We start from the raw sequence: 19,746 nt of genomic DNA on the forward strand, positions 1-19,746 counted from the left end.
GAAAATTAAAATTAATGAACCCAAGTTTGTCTTAGCCTTCCCCATTGACCTTACCATATGTGTTGTCAACACCAACTGCAGTTATCGTACAACCTTTCTTGCTTCCTGAGGCAGTGCCCATTGATGGATAATCCCTACCAACGAAAACAATGCTCTTCTCCAGTTTTCGCTGTGTATGCTGATGTACGTTGTCCTGTAGCACGCTTATTACATGTGGCTTTGAGGTTTAATAACTTTCTTTATTCCTGCAAAAAGTTCTGCTTTCGCGGCCTACTATCGTTTTTTACTATATTTTAGGAAGGGGGTCTTAAGTTATATTCTCCATCCTGGCTGTCACATGTTTGGGTTTGTAAAAAATAAGGTAAAAGTTGATAATGGTTTGTGAAGTGTTTTATTTATACATGTTTACAAGGAAAATGTTGAAATGTGACCTGTCTGATTGATCAAGAATCCAATGTTTGAATTTTTTTTTTGTCAGTAACATGATGGTTATGATACCTGGATGGAGACAAACAGTATGAAGAGATGATTAGTGTGACTGCATCTTTAAGATAATACTGAAAATGAAATGGATTCGCATTCGACCTTGTAGGTTCAGGTACTACATTTTTCTTACACAGTAAGTGCAGTACACCGGATGATGCTTATATACCAATTCTTGATACATTCAATAGTTTCCGTCATGATGTAAATGCCGATTTTGACTTCAACTGCGTTTGATGTTTACGTTTCACTCCACTGCTTGATTGTAGAGACATGAACATGGAGCGGGCTATCTGAAATTTGTAGTCATGCCAAATAACTGACAAACAATTCCTACATCTTCGTTTCCAATGTACTTGGATCTTCCCCATGCCAAGGTTGTCTTTGAAGGAACTCAGGAGAGCTCAGTTATCACCCGCTCACACTTGTCTTCTAAAATCTTCACAGCTTCGGTGAACAGTACTTCAGGAGGCAGCGCTCCTGCGGACTCTATTGTAACTGAGGAAGTAGGAGATAACAAAAATGTTAGGACCATATTGGTGAAGTTACCGTCCAACAAGTAAGTGTCGGACCTTATTTTTTAAAAACTTGTAACTTTTCCTTGTCTTACAATGTCCAAATTAGGGCACTGGGGAAACTAACAGCAGAATTTATAACACAAAAGGGGTCCATGAGAAGCTTAAAGCTACCACACATATTTGTAGGGTATGTTCATAAGCTAATTCACAGAAAACTGATAAGAGAGAAAAAATAAATATTGTGAAGTTAAATTATCCGTGGTTTATAAAAACAAAGCCTTAATATTTTGTTTTACAGCTAGCAATCATCTGAACTTTGACCACAAGATTTGAGAGTTCTTGCAACTCAATTTGAATCCGGACACGAAAAAGAAAAGGTGAAAAAAGGTGAATTTCTAATGAACAAGTCAAAAGCATATTATTAAGCATATTCTCACAGCCATACAGACATCTATGCTGAACGCAACTTATTTTGCCTGGAACTTGCTATTTCTTCATTGGTGGCAGCACAGCAGAAAATGTTGCACTACAAACTACTTGGAATAACAGATCACACTGACTAAAATTCCACAGATATTTTGTAAGTGCAAGAAGAAACTAAATGACTAGAAACTGTCAGTATAACTGAAATATAAAGGTACGTTTCACCACTCCACTTACAAATGAAATGATCTTTTACACGCCGAAGAGCCACACGCTTATCCCAATCATCTCCTCTGATGCATTCGCGACAGAGAGTACAAGATCGAGGTCTTGCCACAGTTGCTCTCTTTCGACCTAATTGACAGTCAGTCAACTTATTAGAAAACCTATAACTGAGAAACAAACAGCATACATTTGGAACCAGTGGACAGATGTAACATCACTTTTGCAGTAAACCAATTTAGATGCATAAGGGATAAGATAAGCTAAAGCAATTTACAAAATTAATCATCGCCCAGCTATCATCTTACCTTTACCAATATCTTCAATATCAAACACTCTAACAGGACATTTCTTGACAAGTTCTTCAGCCTTTTCATCTTCAATTTCTTGCAAAAAGACAATCTACACAGGAACATAATACCAAGTTGTTTCAGCCTTATTGTTTAACCATATTAGCGCCCAACAAATTTAGCATATTGAAGGAGTTTTGATTAAGAAAAGATGACACCAATAATAAAGAAAAAGGATATAGGAATCTTCATACCTCAGGAAGCATCCTATACCAAGCAGTAGCAACAGGGGACCACTTTGCATGCGTCTTACCCATTCCTTTCACAGCATGTGCTTCCAGCTCAATTTCCTGCACGAGTAGCATTGTATTTCAGAGACACGGAAAACAATCTTTTAGATTTTGATGGCTAACTTGCAAGAAAGCATTACATAAACATATGATATCATACTATGTCGTCAAAAAATTCACCACTTAGCAGTAGCCATTATTATGCAAGATACATGAATCACCATCAGCTCATTTTACAATTAAATTATCCTTTAGACAGGGTTTTATTCTCATGATAAGCAACAGAGATATGTTGAAATATGTTGCAGTTACTATCGAAGTTGTTTAAATACAAGCATGCTAGATCATAGTACGAGAAGCCAAAATTTTTGTGATTTTGCACATTTACAAACAAGACCACTAAATGAATGACAACACAGAGGGTCCAATATAGTCCTGCTCTAAGTTTCACAGATACAAAGAGCTAGACATCGAACATTAAACCATACCTGTCCCGGACCAAGTTTAGCTAAAATGATATCATCATGCTTCGGCCCAATTGGGTTGTTTACAAATTCCAGCAAAGAGTCTTGGCTACAATTAAATGAAGTGTAAGTTTTCGTCTTTGAAGTCGAATCTGCAGCTGCTTTTTCTGTGCCTAGTATGAACTCACTGCCATGTGGCAGCCACTTCAGCTCGTTGGACTTTACTGCAATATTTTGCATCAATAAAAGGAAGAGAAATGATTGCAACTGTTCATTGAGATAAACTATTTAAACTGGAATCAGTGAAACATGTTCAATGGATCTTCATTGGTTGAGCAAACAAATGATACCTTTAATACGTGAGCTCCCTCTTTCACAACGAACATGGAGTTTAAATACAATAGTATTCTTTTCATTGGGTTCATCATTTTCTGGAGAATAGACAACTCAAGCATCATAAAACTAGTCTCATTAAAAGCTGAACTGAAAAACAGCTGAAGAAAAGAAATATAGAAAAACAAGAGGGAAATAGCTTGAACCTGACTTATAATTGAAGAGCCTTGGATCAACTTTAAGTGGAACAAGACCCAGTCTATGCGCGAGTACTTCATCTTGGACCACTGAGGTGTTATTCGCTATAAGAACCTTTTCAATAGCCATGGTGGGAAGCTATACAGGAAAAGAGAGAGAGAAATCAGCCCTTCACCCAATAAAATATAAGCTCTATAGGGACAATTGCACAGAAGCAGTTTGTAATCATATGAAAGTCCACTAACAATATACATTAAGTAGCTAGAAGGCATTAAGACAGTAATATGTCAAATACACAGCTGATCTCATATAAAACCAAAGTTTACACAAAGAATATACGTTAAGCAGCTAGAAGACCATGTTCCACTAATTCCAGTTGGCTCTGATATAAAATCCCAAAGTTTACACAAAGATGGCTGAAAAGCCCGAAAAGGCGCACCTCGGCGATGAGGATTCTTCGAAAAGCATTCGCGATAGCAGCATCAATGCCAATCATATCAAACTCCATATCATCCTCTGTGAGACTAATAACTTCAACTCTAAAATTGCTGCGAAATTCCTCCAATCGGAGACTGTTATCCACTCCCATCGACGCATATGCACCGGAGTATTGAAAATTTTCCGTCTTTATTGCCAAAACAGAGAACAAAAATAATGAAAAACGGAACCTTGAGCAACCCCTCAAAAAATAAAGTTTGAGAAGAAATAGCAATGAATAAATAAAGGTAATGTAAATACATGAGTAGGGGCATCGAAAGTGCAGAGAACGCGAGTTCTCTGGAGTTCGAGGTGCGGGGGCAGCCCTCCCTTCGGAACATCAGGCAAATCCCACACCGGAATTTTCGGCGTCTTCTCTTCCTTCATGGTTTCAGAATCTTCGCTCTCCGAAACCATTCCTCTGTGCAGTTCTTGATAGCTTAGTTTCTCTCCGTCTGTCGTGAGAGGGGGAGGGGGAATTGGAGCCTGGAGGGGCGCAGAGACAGAACGCAGGTATGCAAAATTTTGGGGGTTTAGGGTTTAAGCAAGATTTCGATTTCCTTTTTTTTCCTAAAAAATTTTCTAGTGGGGATGGTAAACGGATCCGGGTCAAACCGGACAGGTCTAGGCTCTTTTTTATATATACTTGCACAAAATGTACTTCTAAATAATTGCCCCATAGATCCTATATCTATCTATATGAAGAAGAAATCATATAACGAAGGAGATTCTTATTTGTACAAATAGTACTTCGAACTTGGAGCGAGCATGAAGAAATTAACGATACTTCTTTATCTTTTGAGTTGTTCTGTCGGATCGGTGGCTCAAGATCTTTGGTCTCTACCCAGACTCGATGAAAAAAATAAGATCACTTCTTATGGACTCTTTGAGAATGATTCGGATCTAGTTCATGGCCTACTAGAAGTAGAAGGCGCTCTGGTGGGATCTTCACGGACAGAAAAAGATACATTATCTCTGTGTGCATATAATAAATAATATTTTATATTTAAAAATATATTTTAAATAAATATATATATATAAAAACTAATACATCATATTTCTAAAAACTAAAGAAAGAAAGCAATAAAAAAAAACTCAATTTATGAATATTATTGGCATAACAATAAAATTTGTATTACGGTGTCATAAAGTCATTTATGAGAGAAAAAAATACCTTTTCTTGTATAGATGGAAAAGTAAATTTATATGCATTATTTTATAAATATAAATGTGTTTTATATATTCATAAATAAAATATAAAGATCTAATACTATACAATAAACTAATAATATAAAGTCAATTGTTAGTCCAAAGTTTTAATATGTGTAAGAATACCAAATATTTTCAAAAGTTATCATTTTTCAATAATTTAAACATATTTATTAAGTAAATGGCATGTTTATACAATTATAAAGTGAGTCTGACACATCAAATCATTGATTTCAATTTTTAGAAATCTTAGCAGATCATTTTGGAATTTTTATAAATTGTCCCAAATCTAATTAGTTATATGATGATATATTTTATAATATAATCCATTTTTATATATATTTTGCATTCAAAATATTTCATACCTAAAATAAATTACGATTGATCACATCTAGATTCTATCTAAAAATGTGAACTTATACTTGTACCCCATTTTAAAAATTCTCCAATTACACCTGACTCCCTTCGTTACAATTTTGATAAAAGATGCTAATGTTAGAAAAAAAATTATATAAATTTTTATTTTTACCATATTTAATATTCCCACGTAATTGTATTGCATTTATAAAGAAAATATATAACGATGTTAACCTCAATCCATATATATATATATACTATAGGTACAAAAATTTATATGAAAATTGTTAAATAAGGGACAAGTTGAAAATTTACGTAAAACGTCTGCAATTTTTGTCTGGACCTTAATGAATGAAGGTCAGGTGTAATTAATGAAAATTTTTTGAAAGAGATTTAAGTGTAATTTCAAATTTTATTTGAGAAAAGTATAATTTTGTAGGTTGAGAGGGGGTCTAAGTGTAATTCCACAATAAATTCATCGTTCTTATTGCAATTTTAAACTGCTCATAAATTTATGACAAAACTTTGTATAAAATTAGTGACATGTTTGCATTACATTTTCTGGAGCCAGCAGGCCGACCATAATATCAAAATTGAGAAATCTAATCTACCGATTTGATCATCAAACACAACAATGAAGATTTCAACCAATCCGGTTGGATTTTAAGTTTCTAAGTATGGCTGGCCACACTCTTCTACCTAAACTGCCTATACCGATCGTACAGGTAGCCGCCGGAGGAGCCTTCCCCGCCACCCTCGTTGCCCACAAAGTAGTCACCTATTTGTGGCAACGCAGCATAATTACCGCCTTCGACAGCGAATCTGGCCGGTGGAGCAAACCTCATTGCTGTTTGCGGTGGCACCTGTAGTGGCGGTGGTCGAGCTACCGGCATTTGAGCCGCTGGTCGTGGCTGAACTGGGCCGGCCGCACGCCTGATGAACGGCAACTGGTGCATGGAGGCCCGTTCGGGGTCCTGAGCCCGGTACCTATTCAAGTAAAAGGTCAGGGGTTCGATGTAATTGTCGAACCCCAACGTCCCCATGGCTGAGAGCACGTCGTCTGGGGTGATAGTCTTCCGGTACTCCCGATGGCACTTGTCATTAGCCTCACTTGTAATAAAGCCAATGAATTCGGAGACGCACTCTTGAATAGTCTCCTTTGCATCGTCAGCGATCTTTGCATGGGCCGGGAGGATACGGCGCATGATTCGAATGACATTGGCAATGGGCATGTACTGGTCCGGATCGCGCTTGAAGGTTTGTTCCGGGTTCAAGCCGGCAGCATTGTTGGGGATGTTGGCGGGTGCTGCGCTCGGCTCCCGGATGACTATGCCTGAAAAGATGAAGAAGGTGTTTAACCCGAGTGTGTGATTTTTTCAGCAATGCAAGCTCACATTTATAGTGCAACAAAGTGAAAAAGACAACCTACTTTAGGTGAGGGGATGAGGGTAGCATTGGTTGAGATTTATCGAGTTGCTACCCTTTGATTCCTTTAATAAAATATGAGTTATTTCGACCAAAAATTCTTACACGGAATAAATATAATGTACTTGTTATATGATTAATCACTTTTCTTAAATTATACACTAATCACACGACAAGTGTATCACACTTATTATGTAATTGATTCAAATCCTGTCAAACTCGATTAGTATTAAAATTTCCCTCTTAAGACTCGAATAAACATATATCAATCAAATCAATGACAAAAAATAATATTTAAAAATGCAAACATATATAATAGTAAATGCATGCTCGCAACCTTGTAAAATACTTGGACAGTGCATTCGGTTGATTAAATATATAATGACCAAAATACCCTCCAACATATTTATTTTTACATAAAACGACCATCTCTTTTAAGTTTTTCATTAAAAAAATTCTATTCGTGCTCATCTAGAATTAACTAAAATTTAAAATAATATCATTTTATGATTAATTATTTATTTCATTCTTTTATATAATTAAGCAAAAATAATAATAATTTAAATTATACACACATATGAATATATTTTCGAATAATTATTATTTAGTGTGCCAACTATGGGTGAGTGTTGACTGCCAAGTAAACAGTGATGGTCATATGTTGTTTACCTCCTATTTTCTTCACCATCATCATGTACAAAAAACCAAGTATTGGTGAAAGTTGTTGGCCTTTTGTCCAATAGTTAACAAACTATGCAGAAAAGAAAACAAAGATGCTTTATTGCACTTAATTTCAGTTTCAAAAGCAAAACATTTGCAAACAAGTACCCTTATTTTACTCCTTTTGCACTTCTAGACACAATTGCCCTCAAACAAGAATTTCAAGATTTTTTTTCCCTCTCTTTTTCATGAGAACCAATGAAGGATTTATAATGTTTGAATTTATGAAACACATATGGAGGCACAAATTGTTTCTTGAATTGTGGAGAGTAATTCATTAGATTAGATACTTAAAATTGGATAGGGTTGAAATTGGAAAACACTTTTCATACCCAAAAAAAAGATGAATTTAGGACAAGTATTTGAAATTGAAACAAAAAATTCACTAATTCAAGTACGTGCAAGAAATCAGGACGAATTATACCTACGCGTGTCGTTTATCAGCCGGAGAATCAAGAAAATAGCATAAATCACATAGCGTTACACGTCAACACAGAAAATAAATCGGAATAGAATAACACAGCGAAAGCCGACAAAGTATCGCTTTTCATTTAATCTACACAGCGGAAGCCACGAAACGTAAAAGAAGATCTGGAGACGCACCAAGTTGAGCTAGTTGAAGAATAATTCCAAACATTAATCCAAAACCAAGGAGTCCAAATACTCCATGCATGGTAGTGATGTATATGAGCAAAAAAATCCAATGCACATTGTTCACATAGATTTGTATCTAAAGTGAGAATGGTATGAGAATTGTTTGTGATATTTTACCAGATTGGGGTGTTCTTTTGGTGTTTGATTTATGCTTGGGGTTAGAGCTTCCTCCACTTTCCATCTTCAAAGTCTAGTCTATGAAAATTTTTCTAACTCTTTTTTCTACACACAAATGGCACACTATTTCTCTAAGGGCTCTTTTGTTTCTTGGCTATGAATGTGAAGTGTTGAAGCAATTGGATTGAATATATATAGACAAGTGAAACCTTTGAAATGAGTCCACAAGGGCAAATGAGGGTGGTGTGTCTTGTTACTAGTGGTGAAAGGTAGGGGTAAAAATGGGAAAGTGTTCATTCTTGTCACTATGTATAGGAAAATGTTCACCTATTTTACTTTGGTTTGGTAAGTTGACATATTCACCACCATTATTCAATAAATTAGTATGGCCCTAGTTGCAAAAATCAAATTATTTCGGACTGCATTTGGAATGATGGATTTGGATTCGATGGGACGATTTTGGAAAAAGTATTTCAAATAATTCCATATTGGAAGAATTTGATGATTTGTCAATGTTTAACGGAATACAATTCAAATTTAGAAAGAAGTATTTAAGTTCTTCTGAATCTAGAATTACTCATACGAATTCAAAAATTGTTACTAAAAATTTAAAATTCATACTTTTAAATTGAATCCATACAAACAACCTTATTTTTTCAGAAAACTTAGTTGCTTTTGTTTAGTGTAAGTGAATGATTGGGATTACATTTTTATGCCTCAAAAAGTTGAAATAATTGTTTGTTTTTTTTAAAATCAAGATTAAGGTGCGAGATAAGTATTATTGTACCATTCAACGTAGGTCGAAAAATTTACAAAACACGCTTAAGGAAAATATTTTCAAGTAATTCCCAAATGTTGGAATGTGCTGATATTGCAAAAGATTATATATTTGTATATCATTTTGTTTATAATGTTTACTTAGGAAAGTATTTATTTCATATCTCGTCGTTTAGATACGTAATTGTACTGTAATGATCATTAAAATCTAAATTTCAATACTGTCATTTACTCATCGTTAATATGACAACACTGAGTACGTATTTAGTTATTTTCTAAATTACGGATGGGAATGACTTAATTATGGCAACTAATTTATTAAAATTTTAAAATATGTAGTAAGTGTCCGTAACGCAATTTTTATAAATGAAGTCAAAATTATTCAACTTATTATTTCACATAGTTGAAATATTTATTAATTTTCAATTGTTAAATTCTAAAATAACCAAAACTAGCTTAAATCTACACATAAAGGAGTTAAAGAAGAATCTTCAGATCGTTGTGACGAAATTTTTAACAAATAATTATTCTGCAAAATGGTTTCGACACCTTCTATTTTTTGACCACCTTTGCTACTATAAGAGCTTTGTTTTTGTGTCGTGCAAAAAAAAAAGCGCTTTATTTTTGCATTTTATTAAATTTGAATATATAGCATCGAAGTAGTTAAACTTTTAATAATTTATTTATTTTATTAGTAGGATTCGATATTTAATTACGATGCCTTCCATTACTCCTTACTCAACCGACGAGATAGAAACAAACTTAATTATTTCTAAAAATAATTAAGGATAACGACGACTTAATTACGACAACTCATATGATTCTAATTTCATAATTGAAAAGTCAATAAATAAATTTATTGCTCATAAAAAGGGTTAGAAACAATTAATAATATGAGTCTAAATATAAAAATGGGAGTTATTCAAAATTCCAAGGTAATTAATATTAGACAAACTAAAGGAATTTAATAGAATTGTACTTATTAATATATCACATAATAAATGACATATATAAATATATATTTATTATTTATATACATACAATTTAGAATTAATTTTTCATTTTTCTTTTTTTTTCAGATATGCTTGAAAAGTAGAAGTGTGAAGTTTAGGGGCATATTGAGGAATTGGAGAAAGTAAGAATGGAGAATACAAATAACCAGTGGGGAAATATATAGATAAGTGTAAAGTGGAGGGGCAAAATTAGAATTACACGAAAAGTAAGGAGGATGATCACAAATAATAATAAGTTTGGGGAAATATCGAAATAAGTGGTAAAGTTTAGGGGCGTATGGAGGATTTGGAGAAAGTGAAGAAGTGATATTTGACAAATAAACAGTAGAGTGGATAAAGAGGGACGCTTTTAGGTTTTGTCGATTGCCTCCTCACGTTAACAAAAACCCTAACGCTATCTTCTTTTTGCAAAACGCGCAGACAGAGCGAAGTCGTGAAAACGTTTCTAATGGAGATCTCTCGCACAGGTTCATAGATTTGAGTAGCCGTTGGAATTTCTCACACACAGTCCCTCCTTCCCTCCCTTTTTTTCTACGCTGCAAAATTCAACCTCCACCACCCTTTCAATCTATTGTTCACATCTTCTCGAAGCTTGTTTCTTTATCGGGTTGGAGCAAGCTCCGTATCCATGAATCTATTGTTCATTCTTATGCTATGCATGTGTTGCGTTGATTGAAGGGCTGCCCGTAAGACACTGGGGCTTGTGGGTTTTTGTTTCCAGGTAAAATTCTTTCTTCCCTTTTCTATCTCGATGGGAATTTGAGGTAGCATTGTTTTTTTAGATTCATTTTCCAGTTCAGAGGGATGATGTTTGATTTGTTTCGGTGGAGCTTACGTTGACAATCAATCGTCTGTAAACTGCTGATTCTCGTTTTGGAGTGGCGTTCCTTGTGGATTATTGATGTAATTATCACGCAAGTTAATGGGTGTTTATCCCTTGCCGACTTGTCTTGTTTCTTTAACATTCTTTCGCATTCTCTCTATTGCATTGTCTAAATTCACGGATGAAGGTCCCGATCTCAAATCAAAGTTTTCTTAGGCTTAGTTGTTGACTGATGGCGCACTGCAGCCTGTTGCTTAAACTCTGAACTGGTTCATATTAAGGAAATCTTGAAGCGTTAATGTAAAACAATGGCCATTAGGTTTTTGAAGTCTCTCAAAAACTTTTCTGTGAGTATACCGGTTGAGGTTTATTGCTATAGTATGCATTGTCCTATCTTGAGCCTATGTAGTATCAGCTGCCAAAAAATGAATAGAGGAACGACAATGCAGTATATGAACAAGTTATATGAGCAGCTTACAGAGTGCTAGTTACTTTCCTGATTGGAGAAGAATGGTAGAGCAGTTTTTGAAGACATGTTGAAGTGGATTTTTCCTAGGTCCTCTCCAATCTCATGAGGGATGAAAAGTTCTGAGGGAGTTTGTTTAGATCGACTAGTTCTGTCGTACACCTTCATTAAATAAGTCTTGATAATGGAACCCCTAATAACTCTTGCATCTTCCAGGTAATATGTAAATGATCATAATGAGAGAATTAGCAGTTCATCACCAGAAAACATTATTATTTACCATGAAATTTCTATCCCAGTTGTGCCCCCGTCTCTTCCTTGTATTCTTTCTTACTCCAAGGCTTATAATGGGCCAACATACTGATCTTACCTCGAGCATATCTAAAAACTGATATATGATGAAAAAGAAGTTGTTGATGACATAACAAAACGAACTCAGTTGTGCAACTAATAATATATTGTTTGTTGTTAAAATAGTGCAGGAACTTTAGGGAGGATGGATTCTGGACTGGGTCACACATTGCATCCTGGACCTATTGATGATTCCGTACTTACCTTACAGGATCATCACAGATCTACAGATATATGGGATGGTAAGGACTTTGAGCCTCTAACTTGTAGGAGATGTGATGGCCACTTTTGGCGCTTGGGTACATTGGATCCTCGAGTGCAGCAAATGATGTTGAAAGCAGGTTTTTATGGGGTGTATAAGGCTGGTCGCATGCGGCTGGATCATGCTTTGATCACAGCATTGGTTGAGAGATGGCGCCCGGAGACACATACTTTCCATTTGCCAGTTGGTGAGGCTACAGTTACACTTCAAGACATTTCCGTATTGTGGGGTCTCCCTGTAGATGGTGATCCTATTACAGGTGTGGATACCAATCGGTCAATGGATGAATGGCAGGACATATGTAATGAGCTACTGGGATTTAGACCGCCGCCTGAAGATTTTGATCGTGGACGGCTTAAGATCCGATGCTTACAGGAGAGGTTTAAAACATTGCCTGATGGTGCATCAGAGGACACTGTGCAGTTTTATGCCAGAGCCTACATTTTGCAGCTGCTTGGGGGGCAGTTATTGTCGGATATGTCAAATAATAAGGTAAAGTTGATGTACTTGCCCCTGCTTAGGGATTTTGAGGCAGCTGGCAGGCTAAGCTGGGGTGGAGCCGTTCTTGCTTGTTTGTACCGTGCTTTGTGCCGAGCTACTAAAGCTGAGACATCAGATATATGTGGGCCACTGGTTCTTTTGCAGGTATTAGGAGCTAAATACTGAGAAACTTCCTTATTTTTGTTTCGGTGTTTAACAATCCAGAACTCGTAAAGATACATGGTCTTTGTAAATATGAATCAGATTTGGGCGTGGGAGAGGGTGCCCTTCATCCGCCCTGGGAGATTAGCACCCCGCCAGCAGCCACCTCCTGACATGGTTTCTGGGGATCACCCTTTGCCTGCTGCCCCTTATGGTTCCAGGTATACTAGCTGATGTCAAACAACTCTCAAAGTGTTCATATACGTAAAGGCATCAGCTTTATGATGAAATATTCGTTGGTTATAGGTGGAATGTTGGTTTCAAGCTGGAAACTGTCGGAACTCACGTTTTAGTCTTGTATAGAGACCAGCTAGACAATATGAAGGATGACCAGGTTCGTGTTCATTTGTATATATTTTACTATTTCCAGCAGTATTTCACTCTATTATGACAATTTGTATGCTAGTATTGAGATCTTCTTTTTGTTTTAGTTTGTGTGGGAGCCATATCCTGCTGATGTCTTGGCCAGCCTCCCAGGGTATTGCGTATCAGGAAAACGAATTTGGCAGACAGTGGCTCCTCTGATCTGCTTTGATGTGGTGGAGTTTCACCACCCTGACCGAGTACTGCGTCAATTTGGGCAACAACAGACGGTTCCTGCAATTTGTGACACTATCCCTGACATCCATTTGACTGATCGTCGGGGGAGACAAAATTATGATTGGGCCCATCATCACAGGCAATTTGTTGATATGTGGACCGAACGCTGTGCACGTGTTGTAACTGCACCTCCGGTTGATGGTCCGATGGATCAGAATGATCCATACATGCTATGGTACCGGCGAATTACTCGCTTGTTGATTGGTAATCCTGCTACTCGTCCAAATACCGGATACCAGGGAGTTGGAGGTGCAATGGAGGCAATGGTAGAAACACCATGATTTGTCCACTTCTTATCTATTATTATTTTTACGCTCGTGTTTTCTTACTTTGTCAATGCATACAGGCCCAGAGCTTACAAAAAATATACCACCGTGCCACTGATGCTATGCATGAAGGCTATGAGGTATCAGGGGAAGATGTCCTTAGAGAGATCCAGGATATATGTGCATACTCTCTGAGGGCAGCTCATGAGGATCACCGTCTCACCGTGCGCCCTGATTTTAGAGCACCATCTCCAGCTGGATCCCCATTTGCTCCCCCTAAAGTGCAAAGAGGTAGACCAAGGAAGAGAGGTGGGCTTGCTTGTGGACGAGCAACTGAGAGCCGGAAAAGAGTTTCATATGCCCCAACGATGTCCACCTCATCGGATGTGTCTCATTCTCTTAAGCCATCAACTATTCTTCAGGCACATGTTGGTGAACTCCCAGATACACCTCAGACATGGGATTCATCACTGTGTGCACCTGATTTCCAGGATGCTTCAGATCCAAACACAATGCAATTGGATCCTGAAGCCACAGGTACAGTTGCTTTGCCATTCCACTAATAGTTTCTGTATTTGGGAGCGAAATCATTGACAATCTCGTTTTGATTATTCTTGGCACCTAATTTTTTTTGGCAGATACAAAGTTAGCATTATCATTGGATTTTGCAGAAACCACAAACCCAATAATAGATGCTCTTGGGAAGATTCGTGATATTTGTGCATTTGCTTTGAGAATGAGCAATGGAAACCAGACCATGATATCAGAACATGATATGATTCCAGATGATCCTAAAACAAAGCGTTGTAAGCCAAGGAGGAGAGCTGGAGTGAGTGGATACTTGGTTGGTGCAAATTCAGGAGTCAATTCATATTTTCCATGTACCTCTGGAGCGTCATCTCCAACACCATCTGTTTCATTGGGACCTAATGGTTCTCCTTCACGTCCGCAAGATTGTCATGAACAGGCTGTCGAGCCTTTGGTAGCACCACTCTCAAGAGACTCTCCACTGCCAGAATTGCAGGACAACTTACAGTTGGAGATGATAGAGTTGGATACTATAACTGGAAGTAGAGAAGCTTCACCATCTCCTGTCAACCCATCTATGCTAGATATCCCATGTGAACCACCAGGTGATCAGGACTCTGTTCTACCATTGACAGACGTAAAAAGCTTCTCACAGGAGGATAATGTGCCAATGGTGACAGACTCTGCAGATACCCCACAACCTGTCACTGTGCTAGAAGAGAATGGAGGAGGTACTGAAGTCTTGCCACCCATACCTGCACCTCATGCAACAACACCATGTCTACCGGCTCCGGTACAACCAGACTATGGGGACCCTACAAAGTTTAATGAGTCTCCTTCCTCTCCTCTGGTTGATGTTGGTGCCTCACAGGGTGCCCAACTGGAACCTGAAGTGTCAACTGTCCGACCAGACCCTAACGAGGTGGTTACGGATGTCAATGGACCAGAAACCAAATCCATCCCTGGACCTCCTGTATTGGAGCCCCAAGGAGCTCAGACTTTAACACCATCAGACTTGGCCAGCCCCATGACAGAAGACTCGAAGCTCTCGTCTCAGCAGGATGATAAGGAAATCCCTGAACCTTCGCCAGTGCCTCAAGTATCATTCAGTCATCCTGTTTCTGATGAAACGATGAGGGTGGATGGGCCAGACACTGATTCTACAGGAGGCGGTGATGGCAAGAGAAAAGAGCAGGAAACAAATAAAGTAAGTGATTCTTCACCCAATCCAGAAACTGTTCACAATCATGGAAAATCACCGCTCAAGTCTTGGCACGAGGGAGCATCCCAGGTCACTGAGACTGATACTGCAACAGCCAGAGATGATGTGCAGAGGAAGTACAAGAGACAAAGGCGTTCTGCTCCAAAACAGAGGTAGTTGTAGTATCCTACTGTGCAAACCTTTTTACCCTTATGATAATTGGATTATGGTGATAGACTTAGTTTGTACTTAAGGAAGTGCTCTACAAAAGGTTGCATTTTATCCAGTTGAGTTCTTCAGTACTGGTGCTCAGTTTTTTGAAGCATTTCTCAGCTTCCTGAGTCATCTCTTCTCTAACAATGGATTTACATTACTGAAGTTTTATTCAGGGATTTATTCTCATGTACATTTTTCAAAACATTTGCTTCTTATACATCTATTCATGAAATTCCATACTATTTAAGGCTGAACCCCTGGAGTAGTTGCCTCTATTGATAGACTAAGATACCCTTTAATATATAAATATTTTTTGAACAATATAACTCTCACTTAAATAAATTGTTTCATCTATTATTTATTTATTTTCTCATGCTATTTCATCACTTTTGATTAATTATTCATTTTATTTCTTTTTATTATTAAATAAATATAATTTAAATTATTCATGTGCTTCTCTAAATTACGTTATCGGCATTCGTTCTTTAAGCTTTATATACAAGCATTTCAGTAAGGCAAAACAGAGAAGGAAATGCTGATATTTGATTTCTAGGGAAAATACTGAGAAAGGAATACTTGAAGAGATATATAATTTGACGAGTTTTAAAAAGACGACTTCCTTTTAAATTTTGCACTCTCAATTTCTTTTCTTCTTTTTCTTTTTCTTTTTTTCTTTTGTGTTGGTTGGGGGTGGGGGTTGGATAAATAGAGCAATGTATCCACATTCTTGTTCGATATTCCTTTATTTTCTTAACTGCAGACGACCCACATTTTTAATACTAGCATGGACATAATAAATACTTTTTTATATTTTAAATTATATTATAAATAAAAATAAAAATAAAATATATACACTAATACTTTTTTATATTTCTGAGTATAATTTTATATATATATATATATTAGTATAGATATCGATAGATTATGAATGAATATTCTATATTTTGAAAATTTAATCTACAATCTAAGTTTCATATTAATCAATTAAATCTTGGTTGTTGATAAAATCGATGAATTATAATAACATATACTATTACACAATATATATGGGGATGATTACACTTTACTCTTCTGAAATTTAGTATAATTATACATAAACTCCTTTGATTTAAAAAATACATCAAACACTTTTGAGATTTGCTTATTTCTATTTATTAATGGGGGTATTTATTTGTGATGAAAGCAAATCTCAAAGACCTTAGATATAATTTCTCAAATCACATAAAGTCATGCATAAGAGAGTGTAATTATCCCTATATATATATATATTTCCAAAAAGATAACCAGTCTATACTCTATAGTGTGTATCACATCGTTAGTGTGTTACTTTCTCTTTCGTTTTTTCTGAACGCAAAAAGCGGGTTTCAGTAATAAATTTGCCCCTGGCTTTCTTTAAACGTTTCAAATTTCAGATAAGAGTAAATTACATTTAACCACTATCCCTAGTCAAATCCACAAGTGGAGCTTGAAAGCCCAACTGTGACTCTGATTTCTCACTGTACAAGCAACAAAATTCAGGTCAAGCTTTGCGATACTGGTTCACTTGTGGTGTCGAGCAGCCTGTCGCCAGAAACACCGACAGAACTTGTGATATTAAGCTGTCATCAGAGGCACTTAATCCAACCATGCCGGTGGATGGAATCCTCCTTATAATCAATGATTTTGGACATCATTGCTACAACAATCTATATGAATTTATGATGAACACCCCAGGGAATCCCAGAGCTAACGAAATGAGAACAGAAAATGAAAAAATGAAGAGGAACCAACAGTATTCGGACATGGTGAGTCTCAAAGTTTTTGACTGTCAAAACATGATTAAAAAGTCTTCAAGATCTTCAGCAGTAATTGGGTAAAGTGTTAGAATCAAGCAGCATTTGTTACATTTAGCACATAAGCTTTAAAGCTCATTTAAAAAGTTCCGAGTTCAGCCAGTCCCTGTAAGAACATTGTAAAATTTCAGCCATGAAGTTCAGTATTAACAACCCAAAACAACTAGTTAAATACTGAAATAGAAGAGACTAGTAAATGGTTCTTACTTGCTGATGTCATCCAGGTGATCATCGAAATCAATGATCTCCTGCCACTTCTTAGATGAGATGCAATCCAAAAGCACTATATTTGCTGAAGGCTCCTTGATAGCAAGCTGGTTACTTCCGTCTGATCCAACTAGCTTCCAACTACTAGATGCATCCTTGATATAAAGCTGCATGATAGAGTGGGAATCCAATTTGAAGCTGAGAAACTCAGGGTATAATCTTTAACCCTCCCGACCTCCAGAAAGCGGTTGAGATAGATAAAGAACCACACTAGAAAAATTGGAACTAAGAGCAGAACAATGATGCAAACGAGACCAAATGGGCAAGGCAAACTGTAAACAATAGAGTATAGTGGGGTAGACATGTGTTTAATTAGAGAAATAGACTAAAGTGAATATGTTTTTGATAATAGTCAAATCAGGTTCTCAGGACGTTGAAGTGCCCTTGATATGGATTGCATTCATTTGTTTTGATTTCCAAATTATCAAAGATACGCGAAAATAAATGCTCAAAATACTATCTTTGTGACCTTTTTACTATTCTAGAAAGATTAGCTGAAGGTTTTAGGCGTTAACCGCAACTAACAATCGACACATTCAAGCTAGTACTAATAAAGGCTTCAGAATAGCTTTTTGCTCAATCTCAATGACTTAGGATAACAAACAGCTACAGACAATAGTTCATCATGTTAAGCATATATGTTTGTCAGCACTCAAACACAAAAGACCAAGTATTATACAGCCCAGCTGCGAATTGTAGCAAAATTTACCTGCATCACTGGGCTTCTGTCTTTCCCCTTGGGTAAAGACTCGAGCTTTTTATTATCCAACTGCATATCCACAAATTTGAAGCATCAAGAATTTGTCCAGAGACTGAATTCCAAGCTTCTGAGAATTTCTAAAACAAATTTCAAGCTAATAAACACGTACCAAAAGCAAGGCAGCCTGAGGAAAATACCGAGTTATGTGATCCCCAATATTCTTAGCCACACTCGCTAGCTCAAAATCATCACACCTCTCATTAGCATGAAAATAGCCCACGAGGCTCAAGCCTTTCTCTCCATAGTACTCCTCTATCTATGAATTCCCAATCCGGAACGTTCAAATTTCAAGTAAAACGGATAGCCTACGCAATAAACAAGCACCGGATAGTGTTCAGTATCGAGTGACATACCATAATGAGAGCAATTTCGAGGGGAGGAAGGAGGCCGATCTGGGAGTGACAGAGCGGTACGGACTCGACGATCTCAACGGCAGAGCCGGCCCCCGCGGAGCGGCCGAGGAGGACGGCATTGACGGCGGAGGTCCGGTGCTTTAGCGCGTGGAGGACCAGCTTTATGTAGGCGTTCTGGTGGATCTCGAACCCGACCTCACCTCCCATGACAGCAATAATGAATCCGAATTATCCGGGTCCGACCCGATGAGAAACGAGATGCCGAATCACAAATAGGAGAGGAGGGACGCGGGTTTTCTTGTTTCGGATTTGGCGTCCAGTGATATATATAACTACTTCCGCCACGGAGTCCTTTTCTTAACGCTCCGGTTTTCTCCAATTTCAATGAGAATCGTTTTTCTGCTGCTAATTTCTCATTTTCACTCTTCTCTCTGTTTGTTTACGTTACTGAGTGTTTGTGTATTCTGCTCTAACCTTTTAGAAGTGTTAACCTAATTTATCTCAAATATATTTTAGCTTTAACTACAAAAAGCTAAACCAAATATTTAATATTTCAATTTCTTCTTAGCAGACTCTGTTGTTCGATACGATTACGAGGGTGTTTAACCGGATCAAGTATTTTTTATAAATAACTGAACGTAGTAGACATGTTATTTTTTTTGTACATAAGTCGGGACGATGTGCCACGACAGCTGATACTATATATATAAAAAGAAAAGGACTTCTGCATTCACAAACGACGGTTACTAACATTGTTGCACTAATTTTTTATAAAATAAAAAATGCCTCTCAACCGCTAAAATAGCTAATTTATTTAATTTTTAAAATTTTACATTAATTAATAAATTAGTTCGTTTTTTTATTTTTAATGTAATATATTAATTTATATATATTATTGATAATATTATCTTTAATATATTTAAAGTATGTAAAATATTTATTTATTATATGCATACAAGAACGGCGTGGCACAACGGCTAATAATAAACTATGAAGACGGGTACTATATACATTAAAAACAATATTATATAATAAGATTTATAATTGAAAATCATAAATCTGAATTTAAATAAGAGAATTATTAATGGATAATGAATTATTATTGGAAATAAGAAAAAGAAAAAGGAATAAAAGCAGAGGCGCAGAGGC

The 19,746-nt window shown here is 36.7% G+C and overlaps 4 protein-coding genes across 6 annotated transcripts; 1 reads left to right on the forward strand and 3 right to left on the reverse strand.

Annotated features, from left to right (window-relative positions):
- LOC105174983 (DNA-directed RNA polymerases I and III subunit rpac1) lies at positions 534-4,252 on the reverse strand. The gene is made up of 9 exons (XM_011097272.2): positions 3,960-4,252; positions 3,661-3,846; positions 3,230-3,359; positions 3,041-3,121; positions 2,715-2,914; positions 2,191-2,286; positions 1,955-2,048; positions 1,662-1,778; positions 534-981 (listed from the first exon to the last, which is right to left on the reverse strand). Exons 1-9 carry the CDS (start codon positions 4,113-4,115, stop codon positions 878-880), a joined length of 1,164 nt encoding a protein of 387 aa, XP_011095574.1. The 5' UTR covers positions 4,116-4,252; the 3' UTR covers positions 534-877.
- Positions 5,750-8,324, reverse strand: LOC105174984 (nuclear transcription factor Y subunit B-6-like). The gene is made up of 2 exons (XM_011097273.1): positions 8,181-8,324; positions 5,750-6,597 (listed from the first exon to the last, which is right to left on the reverse strand). The coding sequence occupies exons 1-2, from the start codon at positions 8,242-8,244 to the stop codon at positions 5,960-5,962; spliced, it is 702 nt and encodes a 233-aa protein (XP_011095575.1). The 5' UTR covers positions 8,245-8,324; the 3' UTR covers positions 5,750-5,959.
- Positions 10,312-15,553, forward strand: LOC105174985 (serine/threonine-protein phosphatase 7 long form homolog). Of its 3 annotated transcripts, none has more exons than XM_011097274.2 (7): positions 10,312-10,691; positions 11,737-12,517; positions 12,617-12,735; positions 12,821-12,908; positions 13,006-13,440; positions 13,521-13,977; positions 14,079-15,553. In XM_011097274.2, exons 2-7 carry the CDS (start codon positions 11,756-11,758, stop codon positions 15,344-15,346), a joined length of 3,129 nt encoding a protein of 1,042 aa, XP_011095576.1. In that variant the 5' UTR covers positions 10,312-10,691; positions 11,737-11,755; the 3' UTR covers positions 15,347-15,553. The 3 variants fall into 3 exon arrangements, with proteins under 3 accessions (XP_011095576.1, XP_020553972.1, XP_011095577.1); XM_020698313.1 differs by having other exon boundaries at positions 14,112-15,553; XM_011097275.2 differs by having other exon boundaries at positions 11,742-12,517.
- On the reverse strand, positions 16,748-18,924 carry LOC105174986 (ER membrane protein complex subunit 8/9 homolog). Its single transcript, XM_011097276.2, has 5 exons — positions 18,598-18,924; positions 18,354-18,500; positions 18,194-18,253; positions 17,425-17,591; positions 16,748-17,323 (listed from the first exon to the last, which is right to left on the reverse strand). The coding sequence occupies exons 1-5, from the start codon at positions 18,802-18,804 to the stop codon at positions 17,293-17,295; spliced, it is 612 nt and encodes a 203-aa protein (XP_011095578.1). The 5' UTR covers positions 18,805-18,924; the 3' UTR covers positions 16,748-17,292.

The sequence above is a fragment of the Sesamum indicum genome, linkage group LG12 (genome assembly GCF_000512975.1).
Source record: "Sesamum indicum cultivar Zhongzhi No. 13 linkage group LG12, S_indicum_v1.0, whole genome shotgun sequence".
NCBI classification, from domain to species: domain Eukaryota; kingdom Viridiplantae; phylum Streptophyta; class Magnoliopsida; order Lamiales; family Pedaliaceae; genus Sesamum; species Sesamum indicum.

Coding starts and splice junctions, on each gene's coding strand:
- LOC105174983 (XM_011097272.2), bottom strand. CDS start 4,115: ATGGTTTCGGAGAGCGAAGATTCTGAAACCATGAAGGAAGAGAAGACG. Junction 2,915..3,040: donor AGGGAGCTCACGTATTAAAG/GTATCATTTGTT, acceptor AAAATATTGCAG/TAAAGTCCAACGAGCTGAAG. Junction 982..1,661: donor TGTAAAAGATCATTTCATTT/GTAAGTGGAGTG, acceptor CTACTTCCTCAG/TTACAATAGAGTCCGCAGGA.
- LOC105174986 (XM_011097276.2), bottom strand. CDS start 18,804: ATGGGAGGTGAGGTCGGGTTCGAGATCCACCAGAACGCCTACATAAAG. Junction 17,592..18,193: donor ACAGAAGCCCAGTGATGCAG/GTAAATTTTGCT, acceptor TCTATCATGCAG/CTTTATATCAAGGATGCATC. Junction 17,324..17,424: donor CACCTGGATGACATCAGCAA/GTAAGAACCATT, acceptor ATGTTCTTACAG/GGACTGGCTGAACTCGGAAC.
- LOC105174985 (XM_011097274.2), top strand. CDS start 11,756: ATGGATTCTGGACTGGGTCACACATTGCATCCTGGACCTATTGATGAT. Junction 12,736..12,820: donor GCTGCCCCTTATGGTTCCAG/GTATACTAGCTG, acceptor CGTTGGTTATAG/GTGGAATGTTGGTTTCAAGC. Junction 13,978..14,078: donor ATTGGATCCTGAAGCCACAG/GTACAGTTGCTT, acceptor TTTTTTTGGCAG/ATACAAAGTTAGCATTATCA.
- LOC105174984 (XM_011097273.1), bottom strand. CDS start 8,244: ATGGAAAGTGGAGGAAGCTCTAACCCCAAGCATAAATCAAACACCAAA. Junction 6,598..8,180: donor CAAAAGAACACCCCAATCTG/GTAAAATATCAC, acceptor TCATCTTTTCAG/GCATAGTCATCCGGGAGCCG.